Genomic DNA, 25884 nt, shown 5'->3' with positions numbered 1-25884 from the left:
CTGGATGACTGGGTTCGGTTAGCTCCTGGTATTCCTCTCCCCCTCAAGACCAAGCAGGCCCGGTGACAACGAAGAGGGATGGAAGTAGCTATCAATTAAACCATATGTCGGGCAGCGGTTGGCATCACATTGTCATACAATCTGGTGGTAGCAGTGTTGCTTGGAATCCAATTTTGTTGCACCGAATGAATCCCAGCGCAGCCTGAAGAAATTTCCAGTTGGAGGTGAAGACACCCGTGTCCATCTCAGATTTCGAGGTATCTCCAACACCTGATGGAGAGGGAGGACCCACGGGTTCGGGAACAATCGGAAAGGCTGTCGAGGAGCTGGGCACGTTTGCTCCCGAATCATTTGTGAGTTTGCAGCTTTCATACGGTCCACGTGCCTCTCCAGGACCATCAGACCGACACGCACATTCTACATCACGGGACCTGACCTTGCATCATCCATCCCTCTTCCCCATGCCGGGCCATTCTTGTGCTTCCTACACCAAACTTCATCCCTGAAGTTAACTATCTCTCCCCAATTTGGGGGAGTCTTGTAGCCAGCATCGACACTCCTGATTCCATTTCACCCTTCCCTAGCTCTGGGAAGATCAGATTTAACCTGGTGTGGAGTCTTCTCTCCATTAGCAACTCTGCTGGAGCTGTCTGTGTAGTTACATGAGGGCTGATCCTATAATCAAACAGGAACTGGGACAGTTTGGTATCTTGTGAAGCTGTAGGCTGTTTCTTTAAGCCTGCTTTCAAAGTTTGGACTGCTCTTTCTGCCGGACCATTGGATGATGAATGGTGTGGAGCTGGTCCTATTATGAATACCTTTTGACTTTAGGAAATACTCAGATTTCCTGCTGGTAAACGATGGCCCGTTATCTGTAACCAACATTTCCAGGAGTCTGTGTATTGGAAAAGATGCTCACAGGTTTTCTACTGTCACCCTCGTGTTTGACAAATGAGCTCTATGCATGTCCAACCACTTTAAGTGGGTGTCCATAATGACTAAGAACATTGAGCCCATGAAAGGACCTGCAAAGTCAATGTATGATTGAGTCCAGGGTTTACCCAGTCATTCCCACAAATGTGGAGGAGTTGCTGGCAGTAATCTTTGCCCCACCAATGCAGCTATGTCTGCATCCAGTCCTGGTCACCAGACATAACCTCTTTGCCAACATCTTTATTTTGGAAACCCCTGGCGGAGTTTAGTCAGTATCTGGCGAGGACCTTTGCTCGGGACAATCACTTTTGCTCCCCATAAAAATATGTCGTACTCGACTGTGATCTGGTCTGTCTGAGTCCAAAAAGGCTTCAGTTCTGGTTGTGATGGCCCTTTGGTTTCCCCATCACCACAGTTTGGCCAGGACTGGATCCTTCTGTGTCCAAAGTCTGATATTATCACCTGTCACTGGAAGAGTGTGAAGAAATTTCCATTAGAAACTCTTCCAGAGGTGGTACCTCTGGTGGTGTATGTCTTAGTGGGAGGCAGCTCAATGAATCCTCATTTGCTACTTGGCGTTCTGGATGGTGTTCCAATTTGCAAGTTCATGTGTACTCAGTATTAGAGCCCACCTCTGAATTCAGCCTGTAGCTATAGGCAGCACTGCCTGAAGGTGAGTGTCACTATATTCTAGGTCATATACCAAGATTGATACAGACCTTACAGCCAACAACAATGGCACAGGGATAGTATGTCTCAAGATTAAAGTTGAACGACAAGCAACTCTGCAACACAAAGGGTGTTAGGGAATAGAAAAAGTATACGTTCTCACAGTCAAGAATGCTCACTCTTGAACATGTGTGTGTGTGTGTGTGTCTCTGACCTTAACCTTATTGCAATGACTGAAGGAGCTTAAATAGTTACAATGTTCAATGGTGTCAAGCCATCCAAAGAAACATCAGTCAGGCAAGGAGCAGCGATTTATAGATCCACATGTTGAGGAAATGTTAGTTATTGAACTGAAAGTTGTTGAGCAACTGGTCAAAGGACAAACCTGGAGAAGATTAAACTGTGTTTCCTGGATTTATGGTGGAATCAATAAGAAAGAGAGAATCCATCCAGATTACTTCTGTTGGCAGGAGGGAGTTGTTTCTTATGGCCAACAGATTAGATACACAGGGTTGGCAGAAATGTTTTCCACTTCGATCAGCGCTGAATGATGCCAAAAGTCAGCAAAGTTTGTGAGAGGTCCAGTTTGTGGGACCAGTGGGACCAATTTGTACTCACTGAGGAATCTTTAGCAGGAGTTATTCAGACAGTGACACAGCCTGGCGAACAAAATGTGAGCACAGATTTGAATGAGGATGATAGAAGCATTTAAATTCTTTATTTTTCAAGGAAAAGTTGTAAGTGCCAATACCAGAGATTAAGCAACAATTCTCAAGTGGCATTACTGAAGAAATATACAGTCAGCTCCTCCAATAAATTAACCACAGAGGTGGGGTAGCTATGGTTAAGTCCCTGTCAAACTCGGACCCTAGTCACAAGACCATACAATATAGGAGCAAAAGGAGACCATTCAGCCCATTGAGTCTGTTCTGCTGTTCACTGAGGTCATGGCTGATCTGATCACCCTCAACTCTACTTTCATGCCTTCTCCCATGACACCTGAATACCTCACTCATTAAAATCCTACCATGGCCTGCTTTTAATTAATATCCCCGCCTGGAAAGCCCCCTGTGGTAAAGAATTCCACAGATTCACTACCCTCTGAGAGAAGAATTTCCTCCTCGTTTCTGTGTTGAATGTGTGACTCCTCAGATGATGCCCTCTGCTCAGTACCAGTATGATGGACTAAATGGTCTCCTTGTGTGCTATGTAATTCTACATGGCCTAATTCAATTGGATTCAATCACAGGTTATACACTGACCAGCCCACCAATCCCCAGTGACAATTCAGCCTCTTTGTTACCTCCTTGGGATATCTCTCATGAGAAACCCAGCAATTTCAGTTCCATCTGGGATGGCAGGCAGGTCCTGGGCTGGAAGCCGACTGTAAAGAGATTGCACAAGATTCGGGTCCCTCCCGGGTAGCTTCTGTGCTGAGGAGGTGAGGCAGAGAAACAGTATGCAGAGGATATCCCTGTAGGTTAGTGACAGCATGTTCCTCTTCATCGTCACCTCTGGAGGCTCAATCAGTCACCAAACTGCCTCTTCAGTACCTTTCCTGTGAAGTTATAGGCACATGTTTCATCAATGAATTGGCTCCTGCTTTGTTGAGGCAAAGATGAATTTAAGATTCTCACTCTCCCGTTCAAATCCCTCCCTGGTCTCATCTCCCTGTTCCTCTAATCCCATCTGGTCCCACAGCCCTCCAAGATCACTTTGCTTCACCTCATTTGGACTTGCATATTCCCAGTTTTAATCACTCCGCCATTGGATAGCTATACCTTCAGCTTCCTGCATGGAACCTAAATCCTGTCCCTAAACATTTCTCACTCTCAATTTCTGTTTTAAGAGCTATTTCTATGACAACCATTGTTATCATCGAATCCCTACAGTGCAGAAGAGGCCATTTGGCCCATTGAGTCCACACCAAACTTCTGAACAGCATCCCACCCAGACTCAGCCCCCCGACCCTATCCCTGTAACCCCACATTTCCCATGGCTAACCCAAATAGCCTGCACATCCCTGGACACTTTGGGCAATCTAGCATGGCCAATCCACCTAACCTGTACATCTTTGGACTGTGGGAAGAAATCCACACAGACAGACACCCAAGAGTGGAATGAACGCAGGTCCCTGGCACTGTGAAGCAGCAAGTGCTTACCACTGAGCCACCATGCCCCCCCCCCATTGTTATTTTGAATAAATACATCACTCAAGGAAACAATAGAGTCATAGAAATGTACAGCACAGAAACAGATCCTTCGGTCCAACTCGTCCATGCTGACCAGACATCCCAATCTAATCTAGTCCCATTTGTCAGCACTTGGCACATATCCCTCTAAACTCTTCCGATTCATATACCCATCCAGATGCCTTTTAAATGTTGCAATTGTACCATCCTCCACCACTTCCTCTGGCAGCTCATTCCATACACGTACCACCCTCCCTGTGAAAAAGTTGCCCCTTTATATCTTTATATTTTTCTCTACTCACCCTAAACCTATGCCCTCTAATCTGGACTCCCCACCCCAGGGAAAAGACTTTGTCTATTTATTCTATCCATGCCCCTCATAATTTTATAAACCTCTATAAGGTCACCTCTCAGCCTCTGATGCTCCAGGGAAAATGCCCCCAGTCTACTCAGCCTCTCCCTATAGTTCAAAGCTTTCAAACCTGGCAACGTACTTGTAATTCTTTTCTGAACCCTTTCAAGTTTCACAACATCCTTCCAATAGGAAGGAGACCAGAATTGCACACAATATTCCAAAAGTGGCCTGATCAATGTCCTGTATAGTTGCAACATGATATCCCAACTCCTATACTCAATGCCCTGACCAATAAAGGCAAGCATATCAAACACCTTCTTTTATGTATTTATTTTCCTGCATTCACATTACCACAGAGTCATATATTTTAATTCCTGAGTCCCTGTATTCCAATTCCCTTTAATGTCTACTGACCATGAATCTAGTGTTCTGTTGCTCATTGTTTGATTCTGTGTGTCTGTTACCTGTGGACTACTTGCTAAATATGATTAGTTATACCTGGCTGCAGTCACTTAAAAATTCACATTTATATTGCATTTCATGACGCCCAGAACTCTCAAAGTGCTTTACAGCCATCTCAGTGTTTTTAAAGTGACCCACAAGGAATACAGGAAGCACTGTAGTGAATTTGCACTGAGCAAGCTCCCACAACAATAATGTGATTGGTGATCAGCTCATCGGGTTCTTTTTGTTGTTGAGTGAGACATGAATGTTAACTCGGACACAACTCCTCTGTAGTTCTTCACAATAATGACATGGGGTCTTTTCCACCTACCTGATCAGACTGTTGCGACCTCAGTTTGATATTTCACAGGAGAGTGCTCTCCCGCCAATAGTTAGCAAGAACATCGCAAAAACCAACTATCTCGTCATTGTGATATTGCCATTGGTAGCAGAGGGCTGTGCACAAATTGTCTGCCAGTATCGCCTGTTTCACAACAGTGACTACACTTTAAATCACTTCATTGAAATTCACTAAGGATCATAAGAGGATTTGAGCAGAGGATTAGTGAAATCTTGCTTCAATTGCATAGGGGCTTCATAAGACTGTACCTGGAGTACTGTGTGCGGTTTTGGTTTCCTTAATTGGGGAAAGATATTACCATAGAGGGAGCGCAACAAATTTATTCCTGGGGTAGTGGGACTGTCATAGAGTCATATAGCACAGAAACAGACCCATCGGTCCAACCAGTCCGTGCCAACCATAATCCCAAACTAAACTAGTCCCACCTGCCTGCTCCTGGCCCATATCCCTCCAAACCTTTCCTCTTCATGTACCTATCCAAACATCTTTTCCACATCCACCACTTCCTCAGGAAGCTTATTCCATACATGAACCACCCTCTGTGTAAAAAAATGATCCCTTATGTCTCTCTCCTCTCACCTTAAAAAATGTGCCCCCTATTCTTGAAATCCCCCATCCTAGGGAAAAGACAACTATCATTGGAGAGATTGGGCAAACTGGATCCATGGAATTTTGAAGAATGAGGGGTAATCGCATTGAAATTTACAGAATTCTTAAAAGGCTAGTCAGATTAGATGCAGATTAGATGTTTCGTGTGGTTGTGCAGTCAGGAACCGGGGTGCCATTTATAAATTACGTGGAAACCACTTTAGATCTGAGATGAGGAGAGGTTTATTTTCCCTTCCAAAGATTGTGAACCTTTGGAATTCTCCACCACGTAATAACATGGAAGCTCAGTCTTTGAGTAATGTTTAAGGTACAGATCGATAGATTTCCAATTACCAAAGGGTTGTGGGGATACAGAATTTGCAATCGGCCATGGTCATATTGACTGACAGCTGACAGTGACATACTCCTGTTCCTGGGTTCCTGAGAGACTTTCCAGTCAGTTAGCATTTGCCCTTGAATCAGCAAGTTGTGAGTTCATAGCACCATCACAGGAAAATGGGCATGGATTCCAGGCAGATATTCCTGTGCAGTCCTTGGGGACACAGAGATGCTGCCTTTCAGGTGAGATGTTAAGCTGAGATCCTGACTCCGATCTCAGTGGAACCAGGAAGATCCCATTACTGTATCGAAGAAGAATAGATGAATTCTTGCCAAGTGTCCTGGCTAGTGTAATCCTTCAAACAACATCCCCTGAAACAGATTATCTGATCATTTTCACCTTGCTGGTTGTGGGAGTGTCTCAGTGCACATATTAGCTGCTCCATTTCCCTTGTGCATGAATCACAAAAAACTAGCATCTAAGTTCAGTGGGTGAAAGCACAGGGAATGCTGGCCTTTACTTCAAAGAGAAAAATAGAACAGACAAGAACATAGGGACATTTCAACCACATTACTGCGGATCTGGGATCACACCAGACTAATGCCATTTACAAGTTCGCTGATGACACCACCATTGTCGGTTGATCTCAGATGGCAACGAAACAGGCTACAGACGGGAAGTGGAAGACTTGGAAAAGAACAACCTAGCTCTCAATGCTGGCAAATTATTGACTTTCGGCGGGATGTTACTCATGCCCCCCTTACACATTAACAGCACAGAGGTGGAACGAGTGGAGAGTGTCAAGCTCCTGGGAGTGGTCATCCACAACAAGCTTTCTTGGACTCTTCATGTGGACGCACTGGTTACAAAGGCCCAACAATGTTTCTTCTTCCTCGGGCAGCTGAGGAAATCTGGCATGACGGCGAATACCCTTGCCAACTTTTATAGGTGCACCATCGAGAGCATTCTGTCTGGATGTATCACTACCTGGGATGGCAACTGTACCATTCAAGATCGGAGACAGTTACAGAGAGTGGTGAACTCGGCCTGGACAATCACAAAGACAAACCTCTCATCTACAGAATCCATCTACCAGGCCCGCTGTCAAGGAAAGGCCGCCAGCATTCTCAAAGATCCATCCCACCCTGGCAATGTTTTTCTATAACTTCTACCATCGGGGAGAAGGTACAGAAGCCTGAACACACGCACCAGCCGGTTTCAAAACAGTTTCTACCCTACTGGAATGCTGAATGGACTCACAAACTCTGAACATTTGCCTGTACCTGTGTTTTTGTTTTTGCCGCTGTTTATCTATTATTTACAATCTGTGCTACGTAACTCAGTATTGCTCACAAGACAAAGCTTTTCACTGTGCCTCGGTACACGTGACAATCAATTCAATTCAATTCTGGGATCACATGTCAGTCAGAAACAGATTCCTTTCTGTAAGAGACACTCGTGAACCAGACGGAACTTTTCAATAATTGTTACATGCTCACCAATAGGCCAGATCTTTGGTGAATTTAAATATCACTATCTACCATGGCATTTGAACCCACTGCCTCAGAACAATACTCTAGAATTGAGAAGGTTAAGAGGTTGACCTGACCAGGTCTTCAAGACATTAACAGGAAACAACGGGGCAGATAAAGATCAACTATTCCCGTTGATTGGGAATTCTAGAGCAAGGGGCACAGTCTGAGAATTAGGGCCAGACTGTTCAGGAGAGATGCAAGGAAGCACTTCCACACACAAAGGATGGGAGAGATTTGGAACTCTCTTCCACAAACGGTAGTGAATGCTGGATCAGTTGTTAATTTTAAATCTGAGATAGATACATTTTTGTTAAGTGAAGGTACATATAGGCCAAAGGCAGGTATATGGAGTTAGGCCACAGATCAGCCATGATCTCACTGAATGGTGGAATAGGTTCGAGGGGCTGAATGGCCTACCCCTGTTCTTATGATAAGCTGATGTGTTGGATTACTAGCACATTGACGTTGCCGCTACAGCACCACCTGATACCTCTATCCCGAGGGCTGCAGAGAGTGATAAACGTGTCACCTTTTCCAGGGCAATTAGGGACAGACAATGCATGCTGGTCTAGCCAGCAATGCCCACATCCTTTCAATGAGACAAAAAAAGGCACAAATTACTGTGTCACTGGGAAACAAGTTGATCGGAGTTAGGGCCTCAGTTTAACATCTTACCTGAAAGGCAGCTCCTCTGTGACCCCAAGGGCTGCACAAGCTGGCCTTTATCTGACGGAGGGGCTAGTACACCAAACCGCAGATGTGAAGGGCCTTGGTCACAGCCCATCTACAGTAACAACAATGAGATCTGAGCTGGAAGGAAATACAGGCCTCAGAGGGTGGGCAGTGCAGAATGTTACTGGAGCTGAAAGGGTTAACTCATCAGGTTTGCTTGCAGAGATTCAGGCTTGTGTTCCTCTGAGCTGAGGAGGCTGAGCAAAAATCTGGTTGAGATGTTTACAACGATAAAAGGATATGATAGGATGGAATTGATCAATTGTTCCCTCTGCTGGGCACAATTTGAAATGATCTGGTACAACTCCAAATGGAGCACAACTTTGGAGTGAAGTGAGAAAACAGGCTTTCACCTAAAGGCTAAGGAAATGTTTTATTCACTCGTGGGACATGGGTGTCACTGGCTGGGCCAGCATTTTATTGCCCGCCCCTAGTTGCCCCTTGAGAAGGTGTGGCTGAGCTGCCTTCTTGAGCTGCTGCAGTCCATGTGCTGTAGGTTGACCCACCATGACTTTAGGGAGGGAATTCCAGGATTTTGACCCAGCAACATATTTCCAAGTCCGGATGAAATGCTAAACCTAATGAGATGTTGGGGCCCATCATCGGTTGAAATGTTCAAACTGAGATCGATTTTTATTGGGTTGGAAGAGGAAGGAGTTGAAGTACAGCTCAGTAATGATCTAAATAGGTTCTGTATGCTGAAGGGATCAAGGGTTGAGATGGTACAGTCCCAGATAAAATGGAACAGAATCGAGGGGCTGAATGGTCACTGCTGTTTCAGTACTCATCCCAAAAACTCTCAAGTTCTAAACTTTCAACTCAGGCTGATCCCTCTCTCCCAGTCCAATATCCGATCCCTCTCTCTCAGTCCAGTATCCAGTCAGTCTGATCCCAGTCTAGCATCTGGTTAGTCCAATCCCTCTCTCCCAATCCTGAATCTGGTCAGTCTGCTCCCTTTCTCCCTGTCCAATATTAAATCATTCCAATCCTCTCTCACAGCCCAATGTCCAGTCAGTCCAATCCCTTTTTCCCAGTCCAATATCCAGTAAATCCAATACCTCTCCCTGTCCAATATTAAATCATTCTAATCCTCTCTCCCAGTCCAATATTCGGTCTGGCCAAACCCCCTTTTCCAGTCCAATATCCAATCTATCTGTGTCAGTCCAATATCCAGTCAGTCCAATTCCCCTCTCCCAGTCCAATATCCAGTCTGTCCACATCCAATCATACTGCTCCTCAAACACCCCCTCCCTCCCAATCCATAATCGGATCAGTCCAATCCCAGTCTAGTTTCAGATTAATGTGCTCCTTTTATATCTGTGTGATATCCAGTCAGTCCGATCTCTCTCCCAATTTTATATCCAGTCAGTCCGATCTCTCTCCCAGTGTAATATCCAGTCAGTTCGATCTCTCTCCCAATTTTATATCCAGTCAGTCCGATCTCTCTCCTAGTGTAATATCCAGTCAGTCCGATCCCTCTCCCAGTGTAATATCCAGTCAGTGCGATCCCTCTCCCAGCGTAATATCCAGTCAGTCCGATCCCTCTACAGCGTAATATCCAGTCAGTCCGATCCCTCTCCCAGTGTAATATCCAGTCAGTCCGATCTCTCTCCCAGTGTAATACCCAGTCAGTCTGATCCCTCTCCCAGTGTAATATCCAGTCAGTCCGATCCCTCTCCCAGTGTAATATCCAGTCAGTGCGATCCCTCTCCCAGCGTAATATCCAGTCAGTCCGATCTCTCCCTCAGCGTAATATCCAGTCAGTCCGATCCCTCTCCCAGTGTAATATCCAGTCAGTCCGATCTCTCTCCCAGTGTAATACCCAGTCAGTCTGATCCCTCTCCCAGTGTAATATCCAGTCAGTCCGATCCCTCTCCCAGTGAAATACCTAGTCAGTCCGATCTCTCTCCCAGTGTAATATCCAGTCAGTGCGATCTCTCTCCCAATGTAATATCCAGTCAGTCCGATCTCTCCCTCAGCGTAATATCCAGTCAGTCCGATCCCTCTACAGCGTAATATCCAGTCAGTCCGATCCCTCTCCCAGTGTAATATCCAGTCAGTCCGATCTCTCTCCCAGTGTAATACCCAGTCAGTCTGATCCCTCTCCCAGTGTAATATCCAGTCAGTGCGATCTCTCTCCCAGTGAAATATCCAGTCAGTCCGATCTCTGTCTCGGTGTAATATCCACTCAGTCCAATCCCTCTCCCAGTTAAATACCTAGTCAGTCCGATCTCTCTCCCAGTGTAATATCCAGTCAGTCCGATCTCTCTCCCAGTGTAATATCCAGTCAGTCCGATCCCTCTCCCAGTGTAATATCCAGTCAGTCCAATCCCTCTTCTTAGTCACTGACATGTTGCTACTTTCTAAATTTGGGAAAACCAAGCTATTGACTAAATTGATTGAGAAAGTGATTGTTCTCGGGAATACTTCACAGATTCATGTTTTTGCATTTTGACACTTCTATTGGTTTTCCTATTTAGCCTTTTGCTGTGTGTGCACTGAAGCCCCAGTAAATATCCCCCTTGTCAAACTTCGGGATTGTGCCAATCGGTCAGCAATGCCCCCTCCCAAATAGATTTTGTGAGAAAATTTAATACCTTTTAATAAAACCCCAAAACACTCCACTCTACCTCTTTAATCTGTGGTTTACGGAGTTATCGGGCTGTTAACTGCTGAGTGTCTGTACAGCAGGAGACTGTCGGATTACTTTCACGTCGCTTTTCGAGAGATCCTGTTCTTTTCACCTGGACTGATGCGGGGTGTCACCCAGTTGTAAACCGGGAGAGAAATGGCAAGGTACCATACATCTGTTTAGACCGCTACACCGAGTGCTAGCCAGGACTGGGAGAAAGGGTTAAGACTGCACCGCCGAGAGAAATGAACAAGACCCTGATGATAAGATTTGCAGTTATTGAAATGAAAAGTGATCTTACCTCAGTCTCACAGCCTTATCCCAGCCGATTTGATCAAGATTTCGGAGCCCCTGTCACAGTGAGCTCGCTTCCCGGAATGAATGAATTGAGATGTGGTGGACTGCGTGGGGGTGGGGTGGGGGGGAGGCGGGGGGAGAAAAACTGAGAGAGAGTTCCCTTGCGAGCCCCCTCCGATGAATTACTGTGTGGTGCGAAGGGTGAACAGACTTCGCCAAAGTGGGGTTGGACCAGATTCTGTTGCTGTGATCCTTCACCTCGGTCAATGTGTCAGTGAACAAGGTGGATTAGCGTTACTACACACACACACATAGACACACCGATATATTCACACACACACAGATATATACACACACACAGATTTATACACACAGATATATATACACACACACTCACACACGGCAGTGATTACAAACTGACTGTGCCTCCAGCCATTCACTCACTTTGGAACTGGGCTGTGGACGTTCCCAGCATTTAAAACAAGGCAATGGGGGGAAATAACGTAGTGAACCGGCAAATCTTACTACATGGAGAGATAGAAACCACCTGCAATGTCAGAGAAGGAACATTAGCCATTGCCCCTCGTCGCAATGATGCATTAATCACCCCTGTTTGTGGATCAAATCAAACAAGTTCCTTCCTTGAGTACAATTACAAACTCCTTAGCTTGGTAACGCCTTGCTCAGTAAGTTGTGCTCAGACTGACCCGGACAGGAAAACTGCTGTCTCTGAACTAAAAGCAAATCTTCCATTTCGGCAGGAATCCCAGAGCAACCCATTGGGATAGGGAGGTTTTCAGGCTGGAGGGGGTTTCACTGGGATAGGGAGGTTTTGAGGCTGGAAGAGGTTACACTGGGATAGGGAGGTTTTGAGGTTGGAGGAGGTTATACTGGGATAGGAAGGTTTTGAGGCTGGAGAGGGTTACACTGGGATAGGGAGGTTTTGAGGCTGGAGGGGGTTACACTGGGATAGGGAGGTTTTGAGGCTGGAGGGGGTTTCACTGGGATAGGGAGGTTTTGAGGCTGGAGGGGGCTACACCGGGATAGGGAGGTTTTGAGGCTGGAGGGGGTTTCACTGGGATAGGGAGGTTTCGAAGCTGGAGGGGGTTACACTGGGATAGGGCGGTTTTGAGGCTGGAGGAGGTTACACTGGGATAGGGAGGTTTTGAGGCTGGAGGAGGGTACACTGGGATAGGGAGGTTTTGAGGCTGGAGGGGGTTACACTGGGATAGGGAGGTTTTGAGGCTGGAGGAGGTTACACTGGGATAGCAAGGTTTTGAGGCCTGGAGGAGGTTACACTGGGATAGGGAGGTTTTGAGGCTGGAGGGGGTTACACTGGGATAGGGAGGTTTCGAGGCTGGAGGGGTTCCACCGGGATAGGGAGGTTTTGAGGCTGGAGGGGGTTCCACAGGAATAGGGAGGTTTCGAGGCTGGAGGGGTTTACACTGGGATAGGGAGGTTTTGAGGTTGGAGGGAGTTCCACCGGGATAGGGAGGTTTTGAGGCTGGAGAGGGTTACACTGGGATAGGGAGGTTTCGAAGCTGGAGGGGGTTACACTGGGATAGGGCGGTTTTGAGGCTGGGAAGGGTTACACCGGGATAGGGCGGTTTTGAGGCTGGAGGAAGTTACACTGGGATAGGGAGGTTTTGAGGCTGGAGGGGGTTACACTGGGATAGGGAGGTTTTGAGGCTGGAGGGGGTTACACTGGGATAGGGAGGTTTTGAGGCTGGAGGGGGTTACACTGGGATAGGGAGGTTTTGAGGCTGGTGGGGGTTCCACCGGGATAGGGAGGTTTTGAGGCTGGAGGAGTTTACACTGGGATAGGGAGGTTTTGAGGCTGGAGGAGGTTACACTGGGATAGGGAGGTTTTGAGGCCTGGAGGGGTTCCACCGGGATAGGGAGGTTTTGAGGCTGGAGGAGGTTATACTGGGATAGGGAGATTTTGAGGCTGGAGGGGGTTACACTGGGATAGGGAGGTTTTGAGGTTGGAGGAGATTACACTGGGATAGGGAGGTTTTGAGGCTGGAGCGGGTTACACTGGGATAGGGAGGTTTTGAGGCTGGAGGGGGTTTCACTGGACAGGGAGGTTTTGAGGCTGGAGGGGGTTACACCGGGATAGGGAGGTTTTGAGGCCTGGAGGAGGTTACACTGGGATAGGGTGGTTTTGAGGCTGGAGGGGGTTACACTGGGATAGGGAGGTTTTGAGGCTGGAGGCGGTTACACTGGGATAGGGAGATTTTGAGGCTGGAGGGGGTTACACTGGGATAGGGAGGTTTTGAGGCTGGAGGAGGTTATACTGGGATAGGGAGGTTTTGAGGCTGGAGGAGGTTACACTGGGATAGGGAGTTTTTGAGGCTGGAGGGGGTTATACTGGGATAGGGAGGTTTTGAGGCTGGGAAGGGTTACACTGGGATAGGAAGGTTTTGAGGCTGGAGGGGGTTACACCGGGATAGGGAGGTTTTGAGGCTGGAGTGGGTTACACTGGGATAGGGAGGTTTTGAGGCCTGGAGGAGGTTACACTGGGATAGGGAGATTTTGAGGCCTGGAGGAGGTTACACTGGGATAGGGAGATTTTGAGGCTGGAGGGGGTTACACCGGGATAGGGAGGTTTTGAGGCCTGGAGTAGGTTACACTGGGTTAGGGAGGTTTTGAGGCTGGAGGTGTTTACACTGAGATAGGGAGGTTTTGAGGTTGGAGGGGGTTATACTGGGATAGGGAGGTTTTGAGGCTGGAGGAGGTTACACCGGGATAGGGAGGTTTTGAGGCTGGAAAGGGTTACACTGGGTTAGGGAGCTTTTGAGGCTGGAGGGGGTTACACCGGGATAGGGAGGTTTTGGGGCTGGAGGAGGTTACACTGGGATAGGGAGTTTTTCATGCTTTGCGGGGTTACACTGGGAGAGGGAGGTTTTGAGGTTGGAGGGGGTTACACTGGGATAGGGAGGTTTTGAGGCTGGAGGAGGTTACACTGGGATGGGGAGGTTTTGAGGCCTGGAGGAGGTTATACTGGGATAGGGACGTTTTGAGGCTGGAAAGGGTTACACTGGGATAGGGAGCTTTTGAGGCTGGAGGTGGTTACACCGGGATAGGGAGGTTTTGAGGCCTGGAGGGGGTTACACTGGGATAGGGAGATTTTGAGGCCTGGAGGAGGTTACACCGGGATAGGGAGGTTTTGAGGCTGGAGGGGGTTATACTGGGATAGGGAGGTTTTCAGGCTGGAGGGGGTTACACTGGGATAGGGAGGTTTTGAGGCTGGAGGAGGATACACCGGGATAGGGAGGTTTAGAGGCTGGTGGGGGTTACACCGGGATAGGGAGGTTTTGATGCCTGGAGGAGGTTACACTGGGATAGGGTGGTTTTGAGGCTGGAGGGGGTTACACTGGGATAGGGAGGTTTTGAGGCTGGAGGCGGTTACACTGGGATAGGGAGATTTTGAGGCTGGAGGGGGTTACACTGGGATAGGGAGGTTTTGAGGCTGGAGGAGGTTATACTGGGATAGGGAGGTTTTGAGGCTGGAGGAGGTTACACTGGGATAGGGAGGTTTTGAGGCTGGAGGGGGTTATACTGGGATCGGGAGGTTTTGAGGCTGGAAAGGGTTACACTGGGATAGGGAGGTTTTGAGGCTGGAGGGGGTTACACCGGGATAGGGAGGTTTTGAGGCTGGAGGAGCTTACACTGGGATAGGGAGGTTTTGAGGCTGGAGGGGGTTACACTGGGATAGGGAGGTTTTGAGGCCTGGAGGAGGTTACACTGCGATAGGGAGGTTTTGAGGCCTGGAGGAGGTTACACTGGGATAGGGAGGTTTTAAGGCTGGAGGGGGTTACACTGGGATAGGGAGGTTTTGAGGCATGGAGGAGGTTACACTGGGATAGGGAGGTTTTGAGGCTGGAGGCGGTTACACTGGGATAGGGAGGTTTTGAGGTTGGAGGGGGTTATACTAGGATTGGGAGGTTTTGAGGCTGGAGTAGGTTACACCGGGATAGGGAGGTTTTGAGGCTGGTGGGGGTTATACTGGGATAGGGAGGTTTTGGGGCTGGAGGAGGTTACACTGGGATAGGGAGCTTTTGAGGCTTTGCGGGGTTACACTGGGATAGGGAGGTTTTGAGGTTGGAGGGGGTTACACTGGGATAGGGAGGTTTTGAGGTTGGAGGAGATTAAACTGGGATAGGGAGGTTTTGAGGTTGGAGGAGATTAAACTGGGATAGGGAGGTTTTGAGGCGGGAAAGGGTTACACTGGGAAAGGGAGGTTTTGAGGCTGGAGGAGGTTACACCGGGATATGGAGGTTTTGAGGCTGGAGGAGCTTACACTGGGATAGGGAGGTTTTGAGGCTGGAGGGGTTTATACTGGGATAGAGAGGTTTTGAGGCTGTAGGGGGTTACACCGGGATAGGGAGGTTTTGAGGCCTGGAGGAGGTTACACCGGGATAGGGAGGTTTTGAGGCTTGAGGAGGTTACACCGGGATAGGGAGGTTTTGAGGCTGGAGGGGTTTATACTGGGATAGGGAGGTTTTGAGGCTGGAGGGGGTTACACCAGGATAGGGAGGTTTTGAGGCCTGGAGGAGGTTACACTGAGATCGCGAGGTTTTGAGGCTGGAGGAGGTTACACCGGGATAGTGCTTGTTCTGGCTTTGTGAAAGAAGCTACCAAATGAATTCCATTGCCCTTACTCCCTCCCCATATGTAAATGTATATGTACCCTGAAGTACTGAACTACCCTGCTGAAAGTTATGACTGTATGTGCTCCATCACTCTTCCCGGCAGCACATTCCTGATGAGGAGAACATGCTGGATAAAAATCATTGTTCACGTCCTCCCCTCAGGCACATTTGGCAATTCCACATCCACATCTCTCTTGTTAATGACTCTCCTGTCATTGTAAATTGTTTCTCCTCAACTGAAGTTTCGAACCCATCAGTGAGATCTCCTCTGAGGACCAGAGGATATAATCTCAGAATAAGGGGTCACCCATTGAAGATGAAGATGAGGAGGAATTTCTTCTCGCTGAGGGGAGTGCATCTGGAATTCTTTACTGCAGAGGGCTGTTCAGGATGGATTGTTAAGCATATTCAAGGCTCTGCTGGTAGCATAACGGCATGGTGGCTCAGTGGTTAGCACTACTGCCTCACAGTGCCACGGTCCCAGGTTCAAGTCCAGCCTCAGGTGACTGTCTGCATGAGTTTGCATGTTCTCCTTGTGCCTGGGTGCTCCAGTTTCTTCCCATATGTGCAGGTCAGGTGAATTGGCTATGCTAAATTGCCCAGCGTGTTAGTTGGAGGGAAATGGGTCTGAGTGGGTTACTCTTCAGCGGGCCTATTTCCACACTTGAGGAAATCTAATCTATTAGTTAAGGGGGAAAGTGGAGTTGAGGATTATCAGGTCAGCCATGATTCGATTGAACAGCAGGGCAAACTGAATGGCCTCTTCTTCTCCTACACCTTATGGTTTTGTGGTTCTAATGACAAAGCAGACACTATGGACTGAATGGCCTTCATCTATCCGATGCCTATGGTCTTAAGGGGAATGGACCCAATTTCTCCACTCTCCACAAAACTGCAGGCCCTCATGGTCATCCCATCCAATAAATCCCTCTCACACTCAGCTTATTCTTGCTCCTGTATGAGTTTGGAATTGGACACTGCTGAAGCCTAACCGGGTTCCTTAAAAAGATTTTGCATCATTTCCATTCTCATCGACACCATGGACCCAAATTGATTTCTGCCCAAGTCGAACGGTTCAGGTTGAGTTAAAGTGTAATACCCTGCACTGGGGCGAGCTGGGAACGTGGTGTGGTGGGGTGGGGTGAGCAGGAAGGGGGTTATCTCATTGCATTTGCAGAGGATCTGCCACTCACGTCTCTCTGCCGTCTGAAATGAGGAGACTCGTGACCAACATTCCCACCATGACACCAGCTCAGCCCCTTGAGGAGGCATCAAACCCATTAACAAAATAAGGGATATAAAGTCAATCTCCGTGAGATTGCTCATCTCAGTGATGGGAAACCGTGAAACCATCATTGGTTGTTGTTAAATTCCTGGTGAGAAGGAAATGAGCCGTCCTCACTTGGTCTGGCCTACACGTTAATCCAGACCCATGGCAATGTGGTTGCCTTTTAATTACCCCCAAAAGTAGCTGAGCAAGCCAATCATCTCAGGGGCAATTAGGGATGGGCCACAAATGTTTCATTTGCCAGTGACACCCACATCCCATTGGACAAAATGGCAGCCTCTTCAAATTGGGGCAACATTTCTTGCCTCCCCTTGTTCTTCCAACCATCAAATCTCTGTCGTAAATTCCATTTGTTGCTCAATTCACCAATGCATCTCTGTCTGCCTCACCACTTAATACGATTCTGAGTGTCTTGGTATCTCCAAAGTTTGGATTTGTGTCTTACATACCAAACTCCAGGTCATTATAGTTCATCATAAGAGCCCCTCATCCTTTTCTTCACATTAGAGATAACCATGGTTGCGAATGAAACACGGATAGAAAATGCTTTTTCACACAGTAAGTCATTCTGCACTACCTGGAAATGTGGTGGTTCAACTGAGGCATTCCAGAGGGGCATTGGATGGTTATTTTGATGTGCAGGTACATGGGGGAAAGGCAAAAGATTGGCACTAGGGGATAGAATGGGTGCAGGAGCAATGGACCAAACGGTCTCCTTCTGCACCTTAACAATGCTGTGATTCTGCAGCTCTGTGATGTTGACAATACACTTGGAAGTTCAGCCATAACCTCCAGGAAAGGAGGAGCAGGCTTCAGCGGGTTGAATGGCCATACTGTTGCCCTGATTGACTCTGAGCTTGCATTTCCTTTGAGCCTTTAACACGAGGCATTCTGTTGTAGCATGGATGTAGGTTTGCTCGCTGAGCTGGAAGGTTCATTTTCAGACATTTCGTCACCATACTAGGTAACATCTTCAGTGAGCCTCCAATGAAGCTTCATCCGGAGGCTCACTGAAGATGTTACCTAGTATGGTGACGAAATATCTGAAAATGAACCTTCCAGCTCAGTGAGCAAATCTACATCCAGAACCTCAACCTGACTACAAATCTTCTCGAAACTCGCTCTGTTGTAGCATAATCAGGTGAAATTTGACATGCGAAGAGATACCAGCTTGAGTGCTCACAGGTTTTCACGAAGAGCTAAGATTATAGAGAGTCTCGCAGGAGGAGAGAGGCAGAGAGTTTTAGGGAGAGAGTTAGAGAGCATGGGGCAGCAGCAACATGGCTGCCACTGGTGGAACAATGGGCATTGGGAAATGTTCAAACGGCTGCATCCCAAAGGCCTTTAGCTAAGGAAAGATAGATTGAAATTGGAGGCAGTCCAGAGAAGGTTGCCTGATATCAGGTGTAGAGGCATTGTCCTACTAGGAGAGGCTCAGGAGGTTGGACCTGTACTCACTGGAATTCAGAAACATGAGAGGTGACCTTATTGAAATGTACAAGGGTCTTAGGGGACTTAACAGGGTAGATATTGAATGGTTGCATCCCGTTGTGGGAAAGTTGAGGACCAGAGGGTATAATCTCACAGTTGCCGGGGGGGTGCAGGGAACACATTTAAGACCGAGCTGAGGAGGAATTTCTTCTCTCCGAGGGGAGTGAGTCTGTGGAATTGTTTACCACAGAGGACTGACCAGGTTGGAACGTTTAGTATATTTAAGACTGAAATAGACATCTTTAATCAGTAAGGGAGTCAAGGTTTAGGAAAAATGTAGTAAAGTGGGTGTTGAGGATTACTGCGTCAGCCACGATCTCAGTGAATAGTGGAGCAGACTCGATGGGCTGAGTGGGCTCTTTCTACTTGTGATTCTGACACAGGGTCAGAGAGGGCCAGTTAACAGTTCAGAGTTGACACTGAAAGAATAAACAGGAGATTACATGGCCAGACAGTGTAATAATGGAAAGCACTTGCATCAATTTCATCGCTAATTGAAGACATACATTGTTTATTGAGAGTTTGATACTGTAGATGTTTTGCTACACTTCACCCCGATATATTGCAAACAGAGGGGTAAAAAAATCCCCAACTGATTGAAAACAGCCGCTACACAGGCACTTTGCTGGATTGCTGTTCACCAAACAACCAGGAAAAATGTGCTTTTCAAAAAGTAAGATATTAGGATTTCAGTCTTAGATTGGGCGGGTTGAGATTCTCTCCTGACTGCTCATCTCGAGAGTGGCCCATGTACATCAAGAACACCCACATACGATGTCTGAGGTGACGTTGGTCTGCTGTGCTCAATATCCTCAAGTCAGCGCTGGTGTGGGAGAGGAGGGGTGCAAATTATCCAGAGAGTCTCCAGCCCCCACCCATCTCAACCTGTTCCCCAGCACATCACGGTCTCTGATCAATGTGCTGCAGCTGTAGGAGTTAATGGAGCCAAATGGGGAAGGTGGTGTGTGGAAGGGATGGTGAGAGACAGGGAGAGGCAGACAGAGATAGAGTCAGAGACAGAGAGACAGAGTGAAGGATGGAGAGATACAGAGAGGGTGGATAACAGGAGCAATAGTGTCAAGGGAAGAGGCTGTACCAGAGACAGACAGAGAGAAAGAGAGATCGAGAGACGATAAATAGATCCTAAGTCAGATGCTGAATTATAAAATAAGACATAAATCCCTTTCTGATAATTGTTTAATTTACAGAATGCATTGTTATATTATTTGCTTCCTAAATCCCAACCCAATGTGAGAGACAGAGAAAGAGAGCCAGAGAGAGAGGGAGAGAGAGAGAGAGAGAGAGAGAGAGGGAGAGACGGAGACAGAGAAAGAGAGAGAGAGAGAAAGAGAGCCAGAGAGAGAGAGAGAGAGAGAGAGACGGAGACAGAGAAAGAGTCAGAGAGAGAGAGAAAAACAAAGACAGAGAAAGAGAGCCAGAGAGAGAGAGACAGAGAGAGGGAGAGACAGAGAAAGAGAGCCAGAGAGAGAGAGAGAGAGAGACGGAGACAGAGAAAGAGTCAGAGAGAGAGAGAAAAACAAAGACAGAGAAAGAGAGCCAGACGGGGGAGACGGGGCAAGGAGAGGGGGAGGGAGCTGGGGAGTGGCGGGGGGGGGGAAAGAGGTGGTGAGAAGGGGGAGGGGGGGGATAGAAGGAAAATGAGACAGAGAGAGAGAAAATGGGAAGGAGATGCAGAGACAGGAGAGGGAGAGAGAGAGAAAAGCAGAACACCTCTTCTGTATTCTATTCCCCCCAATGGTTGCCTGGCTTTGTTTTGCAGCTCATGGTGGACTGTCAGTCCACAGATGCTCTGTGACCTGGTGAGCTATTCCAATCGGTTTGGATTTTATTTCATCTTGCTGCAACTGCAGTAGTTTATCTGGAGCATTCTTAAGGTCATATTGCAGATGTGGATAACTTTTGTCAATCTAGTATTAAATGTCCACTCCCAGTTACTGCAGAGCAGGACCAGTGACGATGTGGACCAGAATGGGTGGAGACAGGAGGTGGTTCCTCTTTGAGAAATGACAGTGCTGTTTGGGCAAAAGTCCAGCGGTTGCCTGATGTCAACAACCAAAAGGACTGCAGAGGCTGTAAATCAGAAACAAAAACAGAAATTGCTGGCCGTTACCCAGTGCTGTCTGTCCAACTGTTCTCTCTCTCGTTGGGCTCTATCCCTACCTATTGTTTAACCCCTTACCACTTCCCCCCCATCCTATCTTTGCATAAAAAAACTTTTTCCGAGCTACAGTACCATCAGTTCTGAGGAAGGGTCACTCAATCTAAAACGCTAACTCTGATTTCTCTCTCCACAGATGCTGCCGAGCTATTCCAGCAATTTCTGTTTTAGCGCCTGGTTTCTGTTGTTGGCTCATTTATGTGGGCAAATGGAATTTTAAAAGGAATGGAGTATAAAAGTAGAGAGGTGATGTAATTGCATTAGGGAGACAGCGCTAGGAGTGCCCTGTACAGTTTCAGTCTCCTTACATGAGGAATTGCCTAGGAGGCAGTTCAGAGAAGGTTCATTAGATTAATTCCAGATTGAAAGGTTTGTCTTTATCGGAGAGGTTGAGCAGTTTGGCCTGATCATGTTAGAGTTTAGAAGGATAAAGGAGATCTGACAACGTTAGACTTGGATCAACCTAGAACAAGGGGTCATTGTTTTAGGATAAGGGGTAACTGATCTAGCTTAAGTTACATCCCCTACATTATGGAAACAGGCCCTTCAGCCCAACAAGCCTGCACCGACTCTCTGAAGAGTAACCCAGCCAGACCCATTCCCCTCCCCTATATTTACCCCTGACTGATGCCCCTAACACTATGGGCAATTTAGCATGGCCAATTCACCTGAACAGCACATCTTTGGACTACGTGAGGAAACTGGAGCACCGAGAGGAAACCCACGCAGACACAGGGAGAATGCGCAACCAAGGTCCCTGGCACAGTGAGCTACTGTGCCGCCCATTTAAAGTAAAGCTGAGGAGGAATGACATCTCTCAAAGGATGGTGAATCTGTGGTATTCACTCCCCCTGACTGCAGCGGACACAGGACACTGAGCAAATCTAAAGATGAGACGAACAGATTTTTAATCAGTCATGTGTTGAAGGGTTATGGAGAGTGGGTGGGAACGTGGTGTTGAGGCCAAGATGGGATCAGCCAGGATCATATTGAATAATGGAGCAGGCTTGAGGGGCTGAATGGCCTAGACCTTATGTTCTTAAATAACTTTATAAAAATTGAAACAGTTTCACTTGTCTTGTGCCAGGAAAGGAATGTACAGTTTTGAACCAGTAGGTGCAGATGGACATGGAAAGATGTGAAATGCAGGCAAAATAAAGCTGACCCAGAGGACAAGGAACAGAGGGAGTGCCGCACTGTCGGAGATGCTGTTTTTGCATTGACAATCCAGCTCCTTTCAGACCCCACAACTGTATTAGAGAGCATATTGCTTTATTATTGAGATACTGACCAGTAACATTCCTTGAAATCAGTAGTTGGGGAATTTAAACATCGTTCTTTACCTAAACCTGGAATAAAACTATTGTCAGTAATTGGGACAAGCTACTAGTTTGTAGTTTAAAAAAATCCCATCTGGTTCATTAATGTTCTAAAGAACATCCCTGCAACCCTGCATTTCCCATGGCTAACCCATCTAACCTGCACATCTTAAGACTGTGGGAGAAACCGAAGCAGCCAGAGCAAACCCACGCAGACACGGGGAGAATGCACAAACTCCATACAGTCGCCCAAGGCAGGAATCTAATCTGGGTCCCTGGTGCTGTGAGGCAGCAGTGCTAACCACTGAGCCACCGTGCTGCCCCTTTTTGCTGAGTTGCATTTGTTTCTTCAGTGATTGTGTTCCGTGGTAAGGAATAGGCCCAGCTCAGAGGTTCTGAAAGGTGTGTTAGAAATTTTCTGGCGATTGAAATGAATGTCGCAGGTAATTCAGATGCCCTCTTCATCATCAGCACTGACTCCACACTCAACCTATCCCAATGACGAATGGACCACGTATCTCCTGAGAGATAGGATTCTCTCATTATAATGGAAAGTGATATAATCCTCACTAACAACCTGCCTTTATTTAGCACCTTTAACACTTTTACATTCTATACAGGGAGTACGAAATGATGCTTGACGCCAAATTACACAAGAAAATTATCAAACATTTGGCCAAAGGAGTAAGTTTTAAGGAGCCATGTGTAGAGAGGAGAAAGGGAGCTGAGATGTTTAGGGAGGGGTTTCCTGAGTTTAAAGTTGAGACGGTTGAAGAGTCAACAGCTGATAGTGCTGGTGAGGTGGAAATCAAGTTGCCTGAAAGGCCAGAGATTAACCAAATAGATACAATATGTTATGACATGGGAACAGGAGAAGGCCTTTCAACCAATCATGTGGTCAGTAAAATTATGATTGCTCTAATGAGACCTTGAGTCTTTTCCTCATCTTGTCTATCTCCCAGAAACCTTCACACCTTTGTCAATCAGAAGTCTGTCCACCCTCAGATACTGACTGACCCAGGCCTCCGCTCCTCGTAATGGGATTAGTGACCACTTTGAGAAGTAATTCCTTCTCCTCACAATCAAATGGGAAATCCCTTATTTTTGAACCTGAGTTTCTGCTCTGGTGGGGAAACATCTCTTAGCGTCAACTCTGTCAAGCCTCCTCTGAATCCTAAAATCAGTCCCAGGGTAGGCCCAACGTTCGCTCACAATACACCCCTTTATTTCAGGAATTGAAATGAGTGAAAATTGAAGGCTTTAAGGAGATTATAGGGAAAGATTTGTATTTATTCATCCACTTGATGTGGGTGTTACTGGCTAGGCCATCATTTATTACCCATAGGGCAGTTAAAAGTCAACCACATTACGGTAGATCTGGAGTCACGTATAGGCCAGACCAGGTAAGGATGGCAGTTTCCTTCTCTCAAGGACATGAGGGAAACAGATGGGATTTGTGAGTATATGTGGTCATCCTTACCATCTTAATTCCAGATTTTTGTTGAATTCAAGTTCTGCCATCTGTCAAGAGTGGGACTATACACCTGACACCTCAGGGATCTCTGGAACTATAGTCCAGCAATAACAGCACTCACCTGTCATCTCCCTCATTGAACATGAGGCCGTCCACTCTCTCATTAAGCATGAGGATGAGCCACTGGAGGTCAGTGTGGATGCTGGCTGCAACCCAACACAGTTCCATTCTCCACAGTAAATGGCTCCAATCAGAGAATCGCAATCACTGTCTCAGTGCAATCAATGACCTCAGGACAGCCTTCACGTGATTGCATGTCAGGATATAGTACATCGACAAGGCACAAGGCAGGGATGTGATGGAATACTCCCCACTTGTCTAGATGGGCACAGCTCCAACAATACTCAAGAAGCTTGACACCATCCAGGGCAAAGCAGCCCACTTGATTGACACCACATCCACAAGCATCCACTCTCTCCACCATCAAAGCTCAGTAGCAGCAGTGTGGACTATCTACAAGATTCACTGCAGAAATTCACCAAAGATCCTCAGACACCACGCTGTACATCTCTATGACTCTATCACCTTCCAAACCCACAACATCCGTCTAGAAGGACAAGGGCAGCAGATACATGGAACAGCACCAATTGCAAGCTTCCTTCCAAGCCACTTACCATCCTGACTTGGAAATGTGTCACTGTTTCTTCACTGTCGCCAGGTCTTAATCCTGGAATTCCCTAAGGGCATTGTGGGTCAGGTGACAGTGCCTGGATTGGAGTGGTTCAAGAAGGCAGCTCACCACCATCTTCTCAAGTGGACACCTAGGGATGGGCAATAAATGCTGGCTACACTGCTCACTTTGCCTGACTGAATAAAACAATTAGAAAAATCAGTTAAATTTTTAAAAGTTCAAAATTTAAATAATGTTTTAATGATTCCAGACACCCTGTGTTCCTCTTCAATTATTTTTATTGAGAAATTAAAAGGGTTTCCTATTTATATATTATTTAATCAGACAAAACATGTCTTTATTAGCAATGGAATCTTCTGGATTTATATGTTTAAAAATGTGTAATAGAGTCATGGAGATTTATAGCATGGAAACAGACCCTTGAATCCAACTTGTCCATGCTGACCAGATATCCTAACCTAAGCTAGTCCCACTTGCCAGCACTTGGCCCATATCCCTCTAAACCCGTCCTGTTCATATACCCATCCAGATGCCTTTTAAATGTTGTAATTGTACCAGCCTCCACCACTTCCTCTGGCAGCTCATTCCATGCACGCACCACCCTCTGTGTGAAAATGTGGCCCCTCAGGTCTCTTTTAAATCTTTCCCCTCTCACCCTAAACCTATGCCCTCTAGTTTTGGACTCCCCTTCCCCAGGGAAAAGACTTTGGCTGTTCACCCTATCCACGCCTCTCATGATTTCACAAACTTCTAAGTGGAAGAGACAGCTAGAGGAAGGAGGGAAAGAGAAAGGGAAGTGTGAGAGAGAAAGAAAAGGAGAGATGAAATTATTTGGGTAGAGACTGAGAGGAAAGGGAGGGAGGGACAGAGAGAGACCAAGGACAAAGGGATGAGAAGAATTGATTAATAAAGAGCAAAAGAGAAAGGAAGAAAGAGAGGAAACACAAAGTGAGAAAGGTGGAGTACAGAAATAGAATGAAATATAGATGTCAGTAAAAGCAGATAGAATGAAAATAAAAGATGTAAGAAAATTACAAGGAGGAAAAGGGGAGATAGACAACAACTGTCTAAGAAAGTGAAAACTGAGGAAAATGGGGAAACGGACCCAGAAAATTCAGAGAATCTGAGGAAAGAGAAACAGTATTAGCAGGACGGGGTCTGTTGGTGGTACAGGTACACAATTCTTTATCCAAAATCCTGGGGAGGAGGTGGGTGGGTGGGGCAGTTGTTTTTCAGATTTTGGAATTTTTTGAATTTCAGAGTAAATGACATTTTCACAGTGAAATAAAAAAATTTTACTGAACACCAGACCCATCTGAGTGATGTGGGTTGAGTGAGTGTGGAGTTGGGTCACCTGTTCGCACGCCAAACAACCTTGTTATGCAGAAAAAAACTTCACAATAAAATCTTCAAATTTCAGCTAAAGGATTGTGTACCTTTACAGGGCTGGAGACTCCAGATTTGGGATTTGTGAGAGATGGAATATCAAATTTCTATCCTGGGAATGGGGGAAGGCGATGTGGGTTGATGGTGCCATCTGATGTTCAAGCAAGAGAGTGCAGTACATGCTGCGCTAGGTAGAAGCTGCAGCATGTAGCAATCCTTCAATATCTACAAGGAGGTCTCACCTCTCCATATTACAGAAATATAACAAGCTGGATGGTGCTGCCTCAGTGAGGATCAGGCTCACATCAGCTTCAGAATTGTTA

General features: G+C 46.8%; 1 protein-coding gene across 2 annotated transcripts in view; it reads right to left on the bottom strand.

Annotated features, from left to right (window-relative positions):
* The window catches only part of LOC122556880 (protein NDNF-like), a 36731-nt gene extending 12392 nt beyond the window's left edge, over positions 1-24339 (bottom strand). Inside the window, exons 1-3 of one of the 2 annotated variants that reach the window (XM_087995034.1) lie at positions 24159-24339; positions 11083-11625; positions 2906-3160 (exon numbers count right to left, since the gene is read on the bottom strand). In XM_087995034.1, the coding sequence (XP_087851160.1) occupies positions 2906-3108 (203 nt within the window). In that variant the 5' untranslated portion in view covers positions 3109-3160; positions 11083-11625; positions 24159-24339. Of the gene's footprint in view, positions 1-2905; positions 3161-8092; positions 8279-11082; positions 11626-24158 lie in introns of those variants that run through there. The other variant, XM_043704139.2, reaches the window with a different exon arrangement.
* Positions 24340-25884: the final 1545 nt, after the last annotated feature.

This window comes from Chiloscyllium plagiosum, unplaced genomic scaffold (assembly GCF_037043375.1).
Source record: "Chiloscyllium plagiosum isolate Xiang-an unplaced genomic scaffold, Cpla_swu_hap1 HiC_scaffold_16, whole genome shotgun sequence".
Classification (NCBI taxonomy): Eukaryota; Metazoa; Chordata; class Chondrichthyes; order Orectolobiformes; family Hemiscylliidae; genus Chiloscyllium; species Chiloscyllium plagiosum.
Note: the sequence above shows the minus strand (reverse complement) of the source record. Positions and strands in the feature narration are given on the sequence as shown.